Source organism: Schistocerca gregaria, chromosome 3 (genome assembly GCF_023897955.1).
Source record: "Schistocerca gregaria isolate iqSchGreg1 chromosome 3, iqSchGreg1.2, whole genome shotgun sequence".
Classification (NCBI taxonomy): domain Eukaryota; kingdom Metazoa; phylum Arthropoda; class Insecta; order Orthoptera; family Acrididae; genus Schistocerca; species Schistocerca gregaria.
This window is the reverse complement of record NC_064922.1, coordinates 830310108-830330297: the sequence shown is the minus strand read 5'-3', so window position 1 is coordinate 830330297 and position 20190 is coordinate 830310108. Positions and strand designations below refer to the sequence as shown.

Below are 20190 nucleotides of genomic sequence, written 5' to 3'. Positions count from 1 at the left end.
AAAATATAGTTCTCAACATGTTGGTGTATTCTCTGGAGAAAACCACCCTAAATCCACCACAGCGGTGACCCAGAGTTTCTTTGTTATTCGTTTTTGCTTTCCGACAGTGGCCGCGATAACCGCACTGGTTATTTTTGTGTGTTTTACCACAACAGTGTTCAAGCAATGACTTCACCTCCATGCCTAACACCCGATTTTGTGACAAATATGCACTGTGTTGCTGGCAATGTACACCTGCCAGGATTGCAACTCGTTTTTTCTCCTTTGACGGCTCCCCTGGTGTCGCTCAATATTTTCGAGCCTGTAACAACAAGTGAGGTTAGGAACATGCATGGCTCTGGATACCAAATGCCTTTGTTCCCACCACCTCATGTGCCTACCTCCACCAACCAAGCCACCACTACTTACGGCTCTCGATGCAGTGTGGTACCATCGTCAAACTCCATTAATGTTTCATTGGACAACTTTCCACTGCCGGAGCAACAATTCTCGACACCCTATTCCGTGCAACCCCACGTCAACTACAGCCATGTGGTCGGCTCTGCTAGGCTCATGGGGGGCTTTAATCTCAGCTTCGACCTCGTTTGCTGCTACTTCTGTCTCACATCAATATGTGTCTTCCGACTTCGGTACATCAGCCTGCAACATGAACAACAAGTGGTCTAGTGGGACTAACAACACCCTATGTTCTACTGCTACACCCCAGTGCTCTGTGCCATGGCTCTCACCTTATCTGAACGTGATTCAGAGTGGAGTGACTATGAACAATGAACCTTTTTACCACTCACCCCATGTTCGGCATCACTATACATACGGTGCTTCGGTTCAGCCCACACCTCCGCTACCTCCCTGCCACACAGATGATTACGACTCAGCTCTCTCATCGAGCTATCAGCGTGTTAACACATGTGCCCACAGTTCATGAATTATTTCTCACCTGTTGCATCCGCGTTGGCTCCAGTCGAGCTTTCGCAACCGTTTTCGGCACAGCTGGGTGCCTCTTCCACGTCGGCCATCCGCGATGTACCACCGAAACACATCTCTCCTGTCGCATCCACGCTGGCTCCTGTCAAACTACCGCATTCATTTTCGGCACAAACCGGTGCCTAATCTGTGTTGGCCTTCCGCAACGTGACACATCGTCCTCCACCGCAGTGTGCACCTTCACTCTACCGCAGGGCCAATTCACAGCTCCGTCGAGCTCGCACCCTACAACCACGAACTGCTCACCGCTACCTGTATTGAGCACGTCCCCACTCTCGCCTGCTTCACCGTGTCGAGGTTTTCCTCCTGCCGCTCCCCTGGTCAACACATCCTCACTCGAGGTGGCAGTCCCTGTGCTCTCTGACATCATCCACGAAATTTCTATAATACTCAGGGACAATTTGCTATTTATCATGTGTTTCTGATCTCCCAGTGTTCCCAGTGATAATTCTGTGATACCATGCCACTCAATTAAGTGTTTCCCTCTGCTGCCTGACATTGATCTTGAAACACTCTGGACATTCGCAACACCTCTGGCCGACATCGTCGTGATTGCTCCGCATAGGCCCACCTCCTCCCGACACACACGGCCTGTACAACGACCGGCTCACTTCCACGATTTCCATGTCAACTGGCCAACCCTTGCAGCTCACCAACTCCCAACACCACTACCGGAGGACTCTGATGAGCTTACTATTGTTCGACTACCTCGCACAACTCCACCTGATGCCATAGTTACTCCTCCTCCGGCCTCTCAACAGTACTCTGTACTGGAGAGGGAGGGGGGGGGGGGGAGGGCTATGTAGTGCCAATAATCTTGTCACCAGATATATCAAATATCGATACGTAAACAAACCATCTTTGCATTGTTTTTCATCTCTGACTTTTTTGATTCCAGCCATGTTAAAGTTCAATTCCGTATGTGTTGTTCTGCAATGGTGTGCAATAAAATATAGTTCTCAACATGTTGGTGCATTCTCTGGAGAAAATCACCCTGAATCCACCACAGATGTATGTATTGGTCATCTCAAAAATGAATATTAAACCTGGCATCAATGTCAAGAGTACCCAACTGGTGCTACTACTGGTCTGGTCATCCTAAAGTCAGTGGGGGAACTACAGTTTACATTTGTTCCATGTTATGCCATGGTTTTCTACATCTGTCAGCACTCACGACTGTTGAAGCAACTGCATTTGCTTTTGACACTGCACAGGGTTGCATTGCATCACCTTTAAAACTGAATTCCAACTACTGAGAACACCACTGGATACTGGAGACTTCAAGCCATTGCTGTTCCTTGCAAGGAAGTCTTTCCGGGAAGGTGATTTCAACATGAAGCACACCACTGGGATTGCAGGATCGCCAGTACCAATGGCAGGTAGTACTGGATGCCATCAAGAATCAGGACATGGTGATGCAGGGGCTGTACCAACCCACCATTTATCCCAGCTGAGGACAGCCTAATGCAATTGACAATGGAATCTTCAGACTACTACTGCATCACGTACATGCGAAGGTAGACAGTGTTATATCTTCCAACCACGTACCTTGTTCTGTCTAGAAGTGGGCCTAACCTGGACTCCAAAACATGGGATTCCACCAGGAAGACAGACTGGGACAGTTACACGGTGCAGCTGGCAGCTGAATTACCACAAGTACCCAATCCAGGCGATGTAGGATCAAGAAAGCTCTATACTTGGATTCCACTTGGAATGCCACACCTAGATCAACTTTCTGTCTGTCGCTTTCGAAGCACCTAATAGAGGCCATTGCAGAAAGGAACAGAATGTGACATAATTATCAGCACAACCATAATTCTGCAACAAAAATGCTTTTAAATAGCATGCAGTGAGATGCCAAAAAAGAACTAGAAGACCATTGTAACTAGGCAAGGGTGGACAGGATTACCGCACTATGCATCGATGGTGGAACTGCTTGGCAAGGTACCAAACATTTTGTGTGGCAAACTCTTCACATGCTACCTCTTCAAGTGGGCAATGAAGTGATCATTGAACTGAATGTGTAAACAGAAGGTCTAGCTGATGTATGCAGTGACACATTCACATTCGTTGATAATCTTTGAGTGACAACTAGATCGCCATAGTCAACAACTGTCTCCCATCCTTCTTTGCTGCCAAAGAGGAAGAAACAACACTGGACCACCAGCAACTCAACTTTCTCAATCCACAGAAGTCAAGGGAAGCTGACATCATCAACACAACAACATGTTGAAGCAGATGCTGCAACTAAACACTGTAACGTTCTCTAGCAGCATGCATCCAAAGAGAAAGTTAAAAGAACATTTTGATGTATAATGCTTATTGTAACAAATAATTTATATGTATTTCTGTTAATTGAATTTCAAAAGGACACTTAATTTTGTGAGGAAAAGTATAATTATGAATTTTGCTATTATAAGTGATTATTCAAAAGTGTGAAATACTATCTGTGGCGGAGGACATGAAAACCACAACAGAAGAAATGATATGTAATGAGGAATGACAAAGACTGTAGAAGAATTAGTTAAGATATAAATAGGCAGTATATTGTAATAGAATCGCTTGTCTTCTGCACAGACTGACTGGGAGAGGAACCTGTGACATTGTATTAGGCTCTTACGTAGTCTTCATTTGTCATAAGTCGATGATCGACGCCATTTGTAGCTGGGATTGTAAAAGGTGTGTAAAGATTTTAATTGTTTCTGTTAAAATATATTTATCTAGTAAAATCTGTGGTCACAATTACTGCAAAGTTCACACCGGACATTACCCATTTCATTTAAGAAATTTCAGCATTTTATTGGATATCGCTGGCGATGCGGAAATGCGCCGTCAGCGAGCAGTCTGCAGCAGCGGCAGATTTAAATATATGATCGCTATAACGACAACATCCTAAAAAGGGTACAGGTGGAGGTGAATGAAATTAATAAAGTGTTTCTTTTCACAGCATTCCAGACACAGAATAAAAGGAGATAGTAGATTTTATCTTGTGCATTCACAGGTGGATACAAGCTGCAGCTTTTGTAAATTTTCATTCGAAAAGCGATAAATTCTGAATATATCGTAAAGTGTATTTAAAACTGGATAATTTCCATGAGAGCTTAGCAATATAAAAAAGAAAACATTTTCATGTGGTAAAGATAGTCTTATGCTTCAAAGCTAGTCAGGGTGTATCCAGTTAAACCAAAAATCCACTGCAACGTGAAAATGTTTGCTAAATTTGATGGACAATAATATTTTCATTCTTGCACAAACAGCTTTAGTACTTGAATAAAAGTAAAACTTGAATAATTATTTTGGAATATTCAAAGAAATTCATTTTTATTTAATCGGCAACAGAATATTTCATATGTAAAGTAATAATCACAGATGAAAAATTTATTGCAACCTTTCATTTCTCATGTCCATCCATGAATATCTTAAGTTCAATCTCAGCGGTCTCCCTGTCAAATTAAATGCAAAATTCAAAGAAAGTTTAAAACCAGTCAACTTCCGAATGATTAAAACAGACAGAATCGCATTAAAACACATATCTGGAATCTTCAGCTCTGTCATAAAGACTGGAATTTACCCAAAAGCCTGGAAGCATGCAGAGGTAGTTGCCATTCCAAAGCCTCGTGAGGATGCATGAACTCCCAAAAGCTACAGACCCATCAGCTTGCTGCCAGCACTATCAAAAGTTTACAAGAGAGCCTACCTGTATTGCCTGCTCCAACATACTGAAGATGAAGACATTCCTCTTGATGTCCAGTATGGTTTTCATTCTGGACATTCCACCGCTCACCAACTCCTTTGTCTGGTGGAAGAGGCCATGGAAGCAACAGACCATTCACAGTACTTCAGAGACCTCTTGCTAAATGCCGTACAAGCAGTTGACTCTGTATAGCATGAGGGTTTTCTGTACAAGCTCTTCTTGCTGGGACTACCAACATCATATGTGTAGCCGATACACAGCAGCCTCCAAGACCGCACATTACATGCATGACCTGGGTCTATTATCTCCATGTAATATCAAATCCAGGCTGGCATCACCCAAGACTCCATGCTCGGCCCATCTGTCTATCCAATATACATACAGTGGACCTACCATGGACTACGTGAGTACAATTAGTGCTGTATGTTTATGATGCAGTGTTATATAGAAGAGTGGCAGCATACATCTGGTGCATAGGCAACTTCAAATAATTGTTGACAATCTAAACAGTTGTCCAACAACATGTTGACCAGAAATGTGGTGAACCATGACAGCTCAACAGTGACAAGGTTCACCCTCACACAATCCAAGGCCCTTGGCGCAAATTCAATTTCAACAGAAATGCACATCTACTGGTGGCAGAGGATAGAAGACCCAACAGTTTCTAAAGGCTCTCACAGAAGTCAGGGAAAGACGAAGACAATCACATGTCTACTGAAGGCAAAGCACTTCATGCTCTTACTTCACACAATACAGGCCACAGGGAATCCTGTCTGTTTGGGGAGTGGTGGTGATATGTTGCTGGTAGATGAGTTGTAACAGCAGAATGAGTCACTCAGGAGAGCTCAGTAACTTCAAATGTGGACTAGTCATTGAATGTCACCTAAGCAAAAAATCCATCATGGACATTTCAACCCTTCTAAAGCTGCCCACATTGACTGTTGGTGGATGTGGTTTTGAAGTGGAAATGTGAAGAACAAACGCAACTAAACCAAGACCAGGCAGACCTCATGTACTGATGGACTGGGACCATCAAGCATTGGGAGGATGATTATAAAAAGTTGCATGAAATCTTTGGAATGAATTACTCATGAGTTCCAAAGTGCTACCGGTGATCAAGCGAGGACAGTGACTGTTCGTAGAGAATTAAAAAGAATGGTGTGCATTGGTCAAGCAGCTCCTCATAAGAAACCTATTTCTGTAGTCATTGCTAAGCAATGTGTGAGGTGTTGTGAAGAGCAATGCTGCTGGATAATGGTTGACTGGAAATGAGTGATTTGGAGTGATGAATCATGCTGTACCCTGTGACAACCCAAATGGAAGGGCTTGAGTTTGACGAATGCTAGGAGAATGTGCCCTATCGTGTTAGTGCCAACAGCAAATATGGAGGAGATGGTGTTACTGTATATGGAGGAGATGGTGTTACTGTAAGGGGGTTTTTCAAGGTTAGGACGTAGTACGCTTATTTCACTTAAGAAAATGTTAAACTCAGAAGAATATGAACAAATTTTACAGCATTGTGTACTGCTACAGTAAAGGAATAATTTGAATATGATGACTGTTTGTATCAGCATGACAGTCACCCTGTCATAAAGCAGCATCTGTGTGGCAATGGTTTGTGAACAATAAAAACCCTGAAAAGGACTGGGCTGCCCAGAATCCTAATGTAAAGCCAATGGGCCTTTAGGGGTGAATGATTAGAACATTGTTTTCATTCCAGACCCCAGTGTCCAACATCAGTATATTAACCCTCAATGGGACACCTTAGGGGTGAGTTAGAACATTGTTTCCATTCCAGACCCCAATGTCCAACGTCACTATCTTATCTGAGTTCAGCTCTTGAGGAAGAATTGGCTGCCATTCCTCCACAGACATTCAGACACCTCACTGAAAATGTCTTGAGCAGAGTTCAAGCTGTCATCAAAACGAAGGGTGGACACGCCCCGTATTAATGTCCTTCAATAGCTGTCTAGATACTTTTAATCAGATAGTGTATTTTGCTAGGTCATAATGTGTCCTTTGAAAAGTAATTCTGCTGGATTAGTCAATCCTGGCCTTTTTCATTGTTTCTTATGCTGAGTCATATTTTTGGTTTCCTAACACTATGTTTCCTATATTTTTCAGTTTAGTGTGTGGGGATATTCATGTCTTCCATTTCTTTTTTTAATCTACCCCTATAGCTGACAGATATGTTTCTTCTGTGATAATCATGACTGACAAGGTTTGTTTTTGGCGACCTCAAAATGCTAGATGGAACGTGAGTGGCGTCGAAGAGAGCTAGAGGCTGTCCGCAAGAAAGCTCAAACAGATGAGGAGCTTAAGAAGGCACTTGCTGAGCAAGTCAAAGAGAGACAGCGCATTCAAGCACTGGAGATTGCAAGGGAAAAGCAGGAATTTGAGAAAGTGCAGAAGATACAGGAGCAGCTCGCAGAAAAGGAAAGACAGGAGCAACTGAAGAGATTACAGGTAAGAACATAAGTTCTGTAGGATTGACTTAGATACTGGTAAAAAATACAGACGCACTATGCTGAGAAAATACCGTAAAAAAAAAAAAAAAAATTAACACATACATAAACTTGCTGGAAGGGAGGCTTACATCCATTACTCATGTCTGTAACAATGTTCATTGTAAACAAAATCTGATTTGGAGAACGCCCACAACTGTGAATCATGGGAACTGAATTAAAAATCTGCTGCAGATGTAGCTAACATTCTCTTTTTCTTTCACAGGTAGTCTTGGAGGCTTTACAGCTCCATAATCAGGTGCCTCCCAATGAATTGTTAAGTAATGAGTCCACCTACCATACAGTTCATCGAGTGGCGCCTGATAATGGAGCAGTAAAGCCTCCGAAACTACACTAAAGTGATTTTTTATTTAGTTATAATGTTCCTTGTGCCATAAACAAATACATTTATGGTTAAAACCCCAAAATAAAATACTGTACCATATTACTGCCAAATTTGAAATGAGAAAAGTTTGTAAGTTGAATATCACTATTTCTAGTTTATTTTTCAAACAAAAGTTTAAAGCTATTAACCTGATGAAGTAACACACACTCAAAATTGCACTTCTTTCTCCAATTTAGTTATTGGACATACAATTTTAGCTGAGATTTCAGATTAGCTGACATAAAGATAAATGTCCTAACTAAATAGGTAGCAGTCAAAAAATTCTCTTGTAACCATTCAAATCAATCTAATCAAAACATATTACATGCATGGGCCACAAGGAAATCCCAGATAATTCCAAGAACACCCGAATCTCCTTAAAATGTGCAGTACAAATCTTGTAATCAGAATAGTAAATCTTCACAGAAGGAAAATCTGTATGTAACAATCACTGCCATTCTAACTACATGCATATCCCTATGCCTACCATACCATCTAAATTTACAGCTGTTCTCTGCAAATCACTGTTGAGTGCATGGTAGAGGGTATGTCCCACTGTACCAGTTATTAGGGCTTCTTCCAGTTCAATTCACATATGCAGCATGGGAAGAATGATTCTTTGAATGCCTCGGTGTGTGCAGTAATTATTCTAATCTTATCCTCAAGATACTTACGTGAGTGACACATTGGAGGTTGCAATATATTCCTAGAGCCATCATTTAAAGCCAGTTCTTGAAAATTTGTTTTGGTAGGCTTTCTTGGGATGGTTAACATCTGTTTTCAAGAATCTTCCCATTCAGTTCCTTCAGTATCTCTGTGACTCACCACAGATTGAACAAACCTGTTACCATTCATGGTGCCCATCTCCATATACGTTCAGTATTCCCTGTTGTTCCCATTTTGGTACAGGCCCCACACATTTGATTAGTATTCTAGAAATGGTCACACTGGTGATTTACTAGCAATCTCCTTTGTAGACCAATTGCACTTCCCCAGTATTCTACTAATAAACCAAAGTCTATGACCTGCTTTAGCTATGACTGAACCTATGTGATCATTCCTTTTAATGTAGCTACCAAGTGTTTTTATGAGTTGGGCGATTCCAACAGTGACTGATTTATATTAAAGTCAAAGGACACTACGTTTTTTCATTGTGTGAAGTACACAATATTACATTTTTGAACATTTAAAGGAAGTTGCCAATTTTTGCACCACTTGGAAACCTTATCGAGTTCTGACTGAATATTTATGCAGTTTATTTCAGACATTACTTCATTATAGATAACTGTATCATCTGCAAAAAGTCTGAGGTTACTATTAATGTTAGTCACTAGGTCATTAATATACAATGTGAACAGCAAGGGTCCCAACAAACTTACCTGGGGCACACCTGAACTTACATCTGCATCTGACCTTAAGTCTCTATGCGGGGTAACATGCTGCATCCTCCCTAACAAAAAGTCCCCAATCCAGTCACAAATTTCACTTGATATGCCATATGATCGTACTTTTGACAATAAGTGTAGATGTGGTACTGAGTTAAATGCTTGTTGGAAATCTATCTGCCTGCCTTAATCCAAAACTTTCAATGCGCCATGTGGGGAAAGTGCCAGTTGGGTTTCACAAGGTCATTGGTTTCAGAATCCATGCTGGTTGGCATTGAGGAGGTCATTCTACTTGAGATACCTCATTATGTTTGAGCTCAGAATATGTTCTAAGATTCTACAACAAATCCAAGAACTGGGCACGGTTTTTTGTTTGAGGAATCTACAATAGATTATAGTTAGAAGAGGGGCTAACTCAGCCGAGAATTCAGTATAGAATCTGACAGGTATTCCATCAGGCCCTGGAGCATTGTTCAATTTTAATGATTTCGGACCATTGTTGAATTTTAATTATTTCAGCTGTTTCTCAACACCACTGACACTAATACTTATTTCATTTATCTTTCTGGTGGTACGAGGATTAAATTGGGGCAATTCTTCTGGGTTTTCCCTTGCAAAGGAACATTTGAAAATGGAATTGAGCATTTCAGTTTTAGCTTTGCTACCCTCAATTTCTGTCCCTGTGTCATTCACTAGGGCTGGACACTAACTTTGATGTAACTAACATCCTTTACAAATGGGGTTTTGTGAAATATCATTTGACAATATTCTATTACGCTAGAAGGCATCACGCATTGCTCTCTTAACAGCCAATCACAACCTCTCCATCTATAGACCTATGCTTTGTTCCACACCTATTATGCAGTAATCTTTGTTTCTTTAGAAGTTTCCTTACAGTGACCATAAGCCATGGAGATCTCCCGCCGTTATGAACTGTTCTACTGGGTACATACAGGGTGTTTCAAAAATGACCGGTATATTTGAAACGGCAATAAAAACGAAACGAGCAGCGATAGAAATACACTGTTTGTTGCAATATGCTTGGGACAACAGTACATTTTCAGGCAGACAAACTTTCGAAATTACAGTAGTTACAATTTTCAACAACAGATGGCGCTGTAAGTGATGTGAAAGATATAGAAGACAACGCAGTCTGTGGGTGCGCCATTCTGTACGTCGTCTTTCTGCTGTAAGCGTGTGCTGTTCACAACGTGCAAGTGTGCTGTGGACAACATGGTTTATTCCTTAAAACAAAGGATTTTTCTGGTGTTGGAATTCCACCGCCTAGAACACAGTGTTGTTGCAACAAGACGAAGTTTTCAACGGAGATTTAATGTAACCAAAGGACCGAAAAGCGATACAATAAAGGATCTGTTTGAAAAATTTCAACGGACTGGGAACGTGACGGATGAATGTGCTGGAAAGGTAGGGCGACCGTGTATGGCAACCACAGAGGGCAACGTGCAGCTAGTGCAGCAGGTGATCCAACAGCGGCCTCGGGTTTCCGTTCGCCGTGTTGCAGCTGCGGTCCAAATGACGCCAACGTCCACGTATCGTCTCATGCGCCAGAGTTTACACCTCTATCCATACAAAATTCAAACGCGGCAACCCCTCAGCGCCGCTACCATTGCTGCATGAGAGACATTCGCTAACGATATAGTGCACAGGATTGATGACGGCGATATGCATGTGGGCAGCATTTGGTTTACTGACGAAGCTTATTTTTACCTGGACGGCTTCGTCAATAAACAGAACTGGCGCATATGGGGAACCGAAAAGCCCCATGTTGCAGTCCAATCGTCCCTGCATCCTCAAAAAGTACTGGTCTGGTCCGCCATTTCTTCCAAAGGAATCATTGGCCCATTTTTCAGATCCGAAACGATTACTGCATCACGCTATCTGGACATTCTTCGTGAATTTGTGGTGGTACAAACTGCCTTAGACGACACTGTGAACACCTCGTGGTTTATACAATATGGTGCCCGGCCACATCGCACGGCCGACGTCTTTAATTTCCTGAATGAATATTTCGATGATCGTGTGATTGCTTTGGGCTATCCAAAACATACGGGAGGCGGCGTGGATTGGCCTCCCTATTCGCCAGACATGAACCCCTGTGACTTCTTTTTGTGGGGACACTTGAAAGACCAGGTGTACCGCCAGAATCCAGAAACAATTGAACAGCTGAAGCAGTATATCTCATCTGCATGTGAAGCCATTCCGCCAGACACGTTGTCAAAGGTTTCTGGTAATTTCATTCAGAGACTACGCCATATTATTGCTATGCATGGTGGATATGTGGAAAATATCGTACTATAGAGTTTCCCAGACCGCAGCGCCATCTGTTGTTGACAATTGTAACTACTGTAATTTCGAAAGTTTGTCTGCCTGAAAATGTACTGTTGTCCCAAGCATATTGCAACAAACGGTGTATTTCTATCGCTGCTCGTTTAGTTTGTATTGCCGTTTCAAATATACCGGTCATTTTTGAAACACTCTGTATCTATTTAGTGCATAGTCAAATATTTTTAAATTTCAGCAGCAATGTGTACTCATATTTATGAAATGTATTATTTTACTTCCACATTGAGAAAATGTCTAATGAAAAAAGGATTTCATTAATTTAAGCACAAACTGATGCCATTTATATTGATTTGTGAACTAGCAAATGAGAAGTATAGTAAGTGTTGCTAAGGCTGCATTCATGGCATCAACTATGGTATCCAGATGCTGTCACCAGAGGTCGCCTGATTACATTGGCCAACAATTTGGTTATGTTGCATCTGATCCCCTTCATCAGTTTTTGGTGGAATCTACAAGGTTAGGTTAGCTTAGAATTACTCTGTGAAAGGGGCTAGAATCTATTTTAACCTCATTAAGTGGGATGGATGCTTGAAGATGAGTGCTTCATTCTGGCTTTTACTATTAAAGTGATACCAAATATGTGTGAATGAGCTAATCCAGTGGTTGTCAGATTTTTTTGGTCAAGAGCTAATACTGACACCATGGGGCAACACCTCAGGCTACATAGTGTTGTGACAGTGCCACGACATTTAACAGTGCCGCCACGACAGTATGCGCAAACGGCGATAGAGGTGCTCCGCAAATCGGCTGAGCACGGGAGCGTCACCTAGCTACGAACGGCGCTGGCCACATGTCACGGCATGGCAGTCGAATACGAGAGACTGAGTTGTAATCATGTGATCAGCTATTGTTTCTAAGAGAGAGTGTTGAATATCCACGCAATTATTGGTGATTAAAGGTTATAACACTTTTTGGTGACGAGGATGGGATATTTTCACTGCGTTGTGGATCTGCGTGTTCGTGACGGGGCAGACATGGAACAGCTTATGCAAGCGCTCATTGAACAACAAACACAGCTGACGGCTACTATTCAAGCTCAACAAACACAACTGACGGCTGCGATTCAGGCGTTGTCGACGTCGCTTACTCATCGTCTGTCTTCCTCTTCTCCGCCTCCATTCCCTCCTTACGACGAGGCTGCTGAAGACTGGGAGGATTATGAGAAGCATTTGCGGCAACACTTCTTGGCTTTCAGCGTTGTCGACGCTCCTATGTGTAAGTCATTATTTCTATCTTGGGTTTCCCCTCGGATCTATCAGCTGCTATCTCAGTTAGCCCCTCTGCGGGAACCTGCCTCCCTGTCCTTCCAAGAAATGTATGACTTATTGTCTGACTATTTTTGTAAAAACACCCACGTCGTTGCTGCCCGCGTTGCGTTCTACCGGTGTCGTAAACAGCCCCATCAATCTTACCGGGCTTGGGCTGCGGAACTGCACGGTCTGAGTAGGAAATGTCAGTTTGTCACGGACACACATCACGAGTCTTATGCTGATTCAATGGTTAGGGATGCTATTCTACGGCTTGCTCCTGATAAAGAAGTTCGGCAACGTGCCCTACAACTGCCAACCCCGTCGTTGTCAGAAGTTCTAAGCATCGCTCAATCCTTTGAAGTGTCCCACGCTGCTGGCACGCAAATAGACGCGTGGTGTGATGTAGGCGCTGTACAGTCAACTCTCGACACGGACAATTTGCCTGTTTCACAGGAGAACGACGATGTGGCGGCGGTTGGGCCGCAACGCTCGCAGCGAAACCAGCAACCACAGAAGCCGGTTCGTTCCGCACTTCCTTCTCGCCCCCGTTGTTTCGTACAGCACGACAGGGCAGCGTGTCCAAAACGTTGGGCCACGTGTAATTCATGTAGGAAAAAAGGCCACATTGCTTCTGTGTGTCAGTCCCCTAAAGTTCCTGTCGACGAGGACGAGGCGTCGGACATGGATGTTCACTGTGTGCTTTCTCAAACAAATAAGTTGTTTGTTACTGTTCGTGTTCTGGATAAAGACATACGCATGCAAGTGGACACTGGCTCTGCAGTAACTCTCATTAATTCTCACACGTATTTGGCGTTGGGCTCCCCTCCTTTGTCTCCAGTTACGCAAAATCTGAGGACTTATAATAAATAGAAAATTCCTATCATGGGCCAGTTTGATGCTTCCAGTGCCTACAAGTCTGTTGTTCGGCCCCTCACGTTTTATGTGGTGGATCATGCGGGCAGTGAAAACCTGTTCGGTTATGATGCCTTCCAGTTGTTCGGGTTCTCTATTGATGATGTGCACCTCATATCTGAGGATATTCCGTATCAACAGCTGGATGGATTGTGTTCTGAATTTTCGTCCGTGTTCTCTGCTGGTCTGGGTTGTGCCAAGGATTTTGAAGCCCACATTACTCTTAAACCTACGGCTCGCCCTAAGTTTTTCCGGGCACGCCCTATTCCGGTGGCGTTGCGTGCACCTGTCAAGGCTGAGCTAGACAGGTTAACAGCTTCAGGGATTCTCCTTCCGGTTACCTCCAGTGAATGGGCATCGCCGATCGTGGTGGTTTCTAAACCAAACGGGAGTCTGCGATTGTGTGGTGACTTTAAAGCCACTGTCAACGCTCAGAATCTCATTGACACTTATCCTCTTCCCCGTCCTGAGGAGTTGTTTACCAAGCTCGCTGGGGGCCAGTTCTTTTCCAAACTTGACTTATCGGAGGCGTACCATCAGTTGCCATTGGACGCTACTTCCAAGGAATTTCTCGTTATCAACACTCCTTGTGGGTTGTATCAGTACCAGCGGTTACCATTTGGCGTCGCTAGCGCACCAGCCATTTTTCAGCGGTTTTTGGAACAGCTCAAGGCTTCCATTCCCGGCTGCATAAACTATCTGGATGACATTTTTGTCACAGGGGCCTCCACTGAGGAGCACCTTCGTAATTTGGGTTCTCTGGTTTGCATTCGGCTGGGTTGAGGTGCAATCTGGATAAGTCACAGTTCTTCCAACCGTCCATTGTGTATCTTGGTTTCCACTTATCCCGTGAGGGTATACGTCCTCTACGTCAGCACATTGCGGCCATTAACGCTCTACCCCGGCTGTCTACGGCCAAAGAACTTCAGGCAGTTCTAGGCAAGATTGCTTATTATCACAAATTCATTCCATCCACAGTGGCGGTTGCTTATCCTCTGCATCAGCTGTTACGCAAAAACGTCCCCTTCTGTTGGTCCGACGGGTGTGAGCAGGCTTTTGTCCGCCTGAAGGCTCATTTGCAGTCGGCGCCTTGTCTGCCACATTCCGTCCGGGTTAGCACTTGGTTCTGGTGACTGACGCGTCACAGTATGGCCTAGGGGCTGTTCTCGCCCATCGGTATGAGGATGGGTCTGAACGACTCATCACCTATGCTTCCAAGACCCTCAACGAGGCGCAACGGCGTTACTCTCAAATCGAAAAGGAGGCGCTCGCTATCATTTATGCTCTAAAAAAGTTCAGCGTTTTTTTGTATGGTTCTAAGTTTCACCTCATCACCGACCACAAACCGCTGGTCTCTCTGTTCAGCCCATCGGCGTCGCTTCTGGATAAGGTAGCTCACCGCCGGCAATGTTGGGCCTTATACTTGTCTCGTTTTCATTATGAGATTCACTATTGCCCCACAGCCCAGCACGCCAACGCTGACGCATTGTCGCGATTGCCGATGTCACGGCACGGCAGTCGAATACGAGAGACTGAGTTGTAATCATGTGGTCAGCTATTGTTTCTAAGAGAGAGTGTTGAATATCCATACAACTATTGGTGATTAAAGGTTATAACACATAGATACCAATCTCATTATTAATTGGTAACCTACATAAATTGGTGTGTTATGGGCTACCAACAGACTAGCAATGGTAAGAGCACTAAAAGTTGGCCGGTGGCCCCCAGATACTGATCATAAAAAGTCGGGACCATATGAACCAGTTCCTATTGACTGTTCCCTGTTTCAGATTGCTGCCACCCTCACTGACCCAAAAGCTATAATACTGTAATTGCCTGGCAACAGGTTGTGTTGTCCATGTTTTAGTGGTTCTGCCTGCTTTATTTATTCCTTTGTTGCCCTCAGTGTCAACAAACTGCATTGCTACACTGGCTGAAAAATGGGGTTTGTAATTTGGACACTGACTGCGGTAAATAATGTAGCTGACAGGTGGACAGTTGCATTTCACAGATGTTTACTTTCACTTTTCACAACTCCCCATATACACATTTAATATGGCCATTGCACTATTGTTTAACTTTCCATAAGCCCCATTAATAGTTTGCAGGCGAACATCCACACACTGCTATAATAGTTTCCAGTTGAACATCTACAAGCAGTAAAAACATAACCACATAGTTCACAGTTCTTGAAGAATAATCAGGTACGTATGCAGCAGACACTGTCACTGTTTTAACATATGGCCTGATTGTTTAAGACTTATTACACTGTTAAGTTGAAGCATTGTTGTTGTTCTAACCAGCACAGGTTACTCTTCTGAAACTCAGACGTGGACTGACTGAATTGTGACAAAAAATCGGGTCCTTGTATATCATCACAATAATACGTGCTGAAACTACATGTTGTTCGAAGTTTAATTTGCAGAAATTACAATTAAAACTTAACTCATTTGATTGACTGAATACATAGAAAAATTGGTTCTTTTCAAGTTTCTTCTACTACAAGGGTTAAGCTGAATTATGAAATTAACATTTATAGATGAGCAAACAATACTTTTGACAAAACTATTAATTATTTTGGAATAATGAAGGGCTGGTTTTGCTAACATGTTTTCGAATAGAGTTAAATAGATCCTTTAGGAATACTATTTGTTGTTCCTCCAAATGTTTATAATTAGTACAGACTTTATAGTTGTTTATATGTCAACAATAGAATTGAAGTTATGAAACAAGTTCTGATTTCACCCCGTGGGGATTGAGATGTTACGTACAGTAATATTGAACCCAACATTAAGTATTCGCTCATTTATAATGAATTAACTTTATTTTGATCATGTCGGTACAAACACAGCCGCTTGAATACAGAGTTCAGAACACACTGAGATCAACAGTTTTCAAAGAAGTTCGTTCTCAAAGATGAGGTGGTAGACTCTTGCAGTTGATGACCGCCACAGAGCCCCCACCGGTAGTGCGGAGCACGGTAAGGATGATGAGATGCGTGTGTGCACCTGGCCGGCTGATGGCGCAGGTGCATGTGACCGATCGTGTTGTGGCAGGCGCTAGTGAGAGGTGCGATCGGACCGTTTCTCGATGTCTCGGTAGGCGCGACCAGCGGCGGGAAGGAGGTGCGGAAGGCGTCCACAGGTTGACTGTGCCATGCTGCGGATGGCACGGTGGAAGCAGAAGGCGGCGGTGTGTTGGTGGGGAGAACATCGTCGTGCCAAGGCTGTGCGGCGCAGTGGGATTTGATCCGATCAAAGGCGCGGAGTGCGTCGAAGATGCGATACGATGTATTGCCAAAGTATTTGCTGGTGAGTGCTGCGATAAGCGCATGTCTGGTAACAGTTTGTTATTGGCTGTATGACATAAAGGAGCAAGCATGCTGTGGCTTAACAGGATGCATAAGAGATGCCGGATGAGCAACACTCATGGTAATGATGGAGTTATAGAGGCGCTTGATGTCGCAGCAGGGTTGAAAACAGCAAGCTGCACATGACTGACCTTGGCGGTGGATAACTTTGGTGTAGATGGAAGCGTCACCTCAGAGTCCGTGGACGGTGAGTGTTACAGTGGCAGATGGCAGGGTGTTCCAAGTGGAGTTGACAGTGTCGATGTTATGATGTGCAGGCTGTGATTGAAGGTTGGGGGAGGGGGGCAAGGCCGTGAGCCCTGTGCATGAGGCATGGCAACGACGAGAGGTGGTGGAAGGCGGACATGGTCGGCGAAACTATGGTTGGAGCAGGAAGGTGCTGAGATGTAATGTGAATATGAAGAAGTCGAATCAGCGGATGAACTACTGGTCCATGGTGGAGAGGCGACACAGTTCGTTGGAACTGGAGCTGCGTGTGTGTTGTCACTGTCAGCGCTGCGGTCGAGTCGTAAGGCTGCAACCTCCTCATGCGAAACTGCTGCCCGTTTGTGTGTCGGAGCGGAAAGATGCTCACTCGTCGAAGCAGAAACGGCAGATGTGTTGGTCGTACATTGCAGAGGTAGTGAAGAGGGCGGCAAAGCAAGCGGCACTGGAATGTGGCTGGTTATGCCGTGGTACAGAAACTAAGTGTCTGGAACTACCAAGGAAAGGTGGCAGTGGTGTAAATAAGTTGCTCGTATCACATCAGTAACGTAGAATTTCCACTTGAGGCGGTGTAATGATGACATCTGGGACCTAGATCCATGTAGCGTGTTCGTCTGGGTATTAGTTGTAACTGGTAGTAATGGCAAAGGATCGTCAGCAGTCAGAGGCAGAACAATGACAGGAGCATCTCGTTGCATGTCGTGCTTGGTCGGTGTCGGCTGCAGCATGTGTAACTGATCTTGTACCAACAAGTTGTATGTTGCAATTTACTTACGTAGCTGTCGCAGTTGTCCAGGCAAAAATGTATGTCGTGAAGCAGTCTGCTGTGTATCACTGAGAAAGATGGGGTTGAAATCAGAATCTATCTCTATCAAAGGGTAACCTGGCGTACAAGACAAGGTCGGTGGCACAGTATTGATGTAACAGTTTGAGTAGAAGAGATCGTGTGTGTGATGGTGAATGTGAAACTCAGTACTTGGTGGTGATGGTAGAGTGAGAACACGTTCACTGCGTATGAAGCATTGATACAGCTGAAATCGTCTTCTGGGGTGGGTGATCAAGTTGCAGGCACGATCGAGTAGTGAATGCCCGGGCGGTAAGCGTGCGCAGTGTTGGTGAGTTGTTGACAAGATGTGGGCGTGTTAGCCGTGGCGTGACCGTATGTAGTGCAGCCGCAGCTGTTTGTTTTGACTGGGTCAAGGTCAGTGAGCCAGCAGGCGGCGGCCATGACGTCACTGTCGGTAGTGGTTGAGTAGAGTTGGTGTGGCTCGGGTGCTGTGTAAAGGGAGGTGTGGCACGTCTAGTGTTGCAGTGAGAAACAGCCGGAATTATCGTTGGTGTCATTGGTGCATTGTCGTTGATCGGTAGGATGTCCTTGATGAAATTGTTCCTGTGATGTTGGTGACAGGCACTGAATTAAAGCGGTTTTCGCTCTGGTGTACTTGTCAGTCAAATTGTCACAGATAATGTCCGTAATTATATAATGATAGTCCTTTAGGTGCCTGAAGAGTACAAAGTATTTTTCACTTTCGTCGGTGATGCCATAAGAGGAGAATATATTCTCTGCAGCCATGAACCACATTGGAAATTGGTCCGAGAAAAATGTTGGTAGTTGAATGCTGCAAATGAGGGACAAGCGCGGAGAAGCGGCGGAAAAGTTGGCGCAAACATTCGAACTCTGGAAGACGGGCTGTGTGGAAACTGGGTCGAACGAATTTGCATGCGGCGTGGAAGACGCAGTAGCTGTGATGGGTGTTTGTGAATTCGACCAGGCATGCAATTTAGCCATAGTTCGGAGTTTGTGCGAACTGAGATTTTTGCAGTCCATTGTTTGGCATGATTGTCTGATGTCGAAGCACTGCACAAAGTTAATTCATTGCACAAAAGCAAGTCAAAATTGTCCAAATTAATCGGTGAAGAAGCATTGCACTGTCTGGAAGTGAAATTACTGATGCGTTGAGCGGGTTTCGACAGACGGCGTCTGCGCCTCGGTCACATTGTCAATGTGTGAGAAGGTGACGAAAGTTACCAAAAAGCATGATTCACACAAGAGTCGAGAATTTACACACTAATTACACTTCCTGTACACTGCATCCAGATGCGGTGCGATGCGAAGTTGATGGACGTAGAAATCCGACAAAGGGTTGCTGCATTGTTTGTCCATGGCGATGTTCCAGTACACAATTCTGGCATCATAAGTGGCATTTGTGAGTGTCAGGGTCACCAGTGTGGGGATCGAGATGTTATGTATGGTAATATCGAACCCAACATTCAGTATTCGCTCGTTTATAATGAATCAACTTTATTTTAATCACGCCAGTACAAACACAGCCGCTCGAATACAGAGTTCTGAACACACTGAGATCAACAGTTTTCAAGGAAGTTCGTTCTCAAAGATGAGGTGGTCGACTCTTGCAATTGATAACCGCCACAACCCTATAATGAAAGATACGAATTAGTAATAGTTGACATAAATTGTAGAATCAGTTACATACATAAACTAAGCACAACATTAGGTCTGGTGTTATATTCTTTAAAACTGAGGGCCAACCTTTCTCTTTTATGAAAATACAGACTATACTCATGTATGTTAATAGTGAAAAAACGAATTTAAGGAGGTAGATGGCAAACCAAGAGGGGAAGTAAAAATACCCAGCTTGTTTCGTCACATCACTCCTTCAATGGATTGACCAGACAGATATTGCAAATAGCCAACTGGACAAGTCAATGACCACAAGTGACTCCAGAAATTGGGTTTAAAATCTACACACAGAAAAATACGTAAGACATCTTATCAAAAACTACAGTACATATTTTTTTTACAAATTTATACATATGTGAACTGGCCATATGAAAATCCCCATACAAAATAATTACCTACTGTGTATTGTTGTACAGTATCACACACTATCCACAAGTTATAATTTTAAGAAAGATTACATATCTTCATCATAAGTGATGTCCTTTTTTGTTAAGCAAAGATTACATTTTAAAATATATATCACTTTGTACAAGTCTTGTCTTGATAAACAAAATAAATCCCAATGGGCTGCAATAGACAGAAAATTTCACTTGCTCAATGTTTAGTAATTTTCCCGAACATTTTCACTTTTTCAATGAGCTTTTACACATTTTCTC

At 43.5% G+C, this 20190-nt stretch overlaps 1 protein-coding gene across 1 annotated transcript in view; it reads left to right on the top strand.

Moving 5' to 3' along the window:
- The window catches only part of LOC126354623 (cilia- and flagella-associated protein 45-like), a 168917-nt gene that overhangs the window by 132916 nt on the left and 15811 nt on the right, over positions 1-20190 (top strand). The window contains exon 7 of the mRNA XM_050004387.1: positions 6929-7144. Within this exon, the coding sequence (XP_049860344.1) occupies positions 6929-7144 (216 nt within the window). The remainder of the gene's footprint in view (positions 1-6928; positions 7145-20190) is intronic.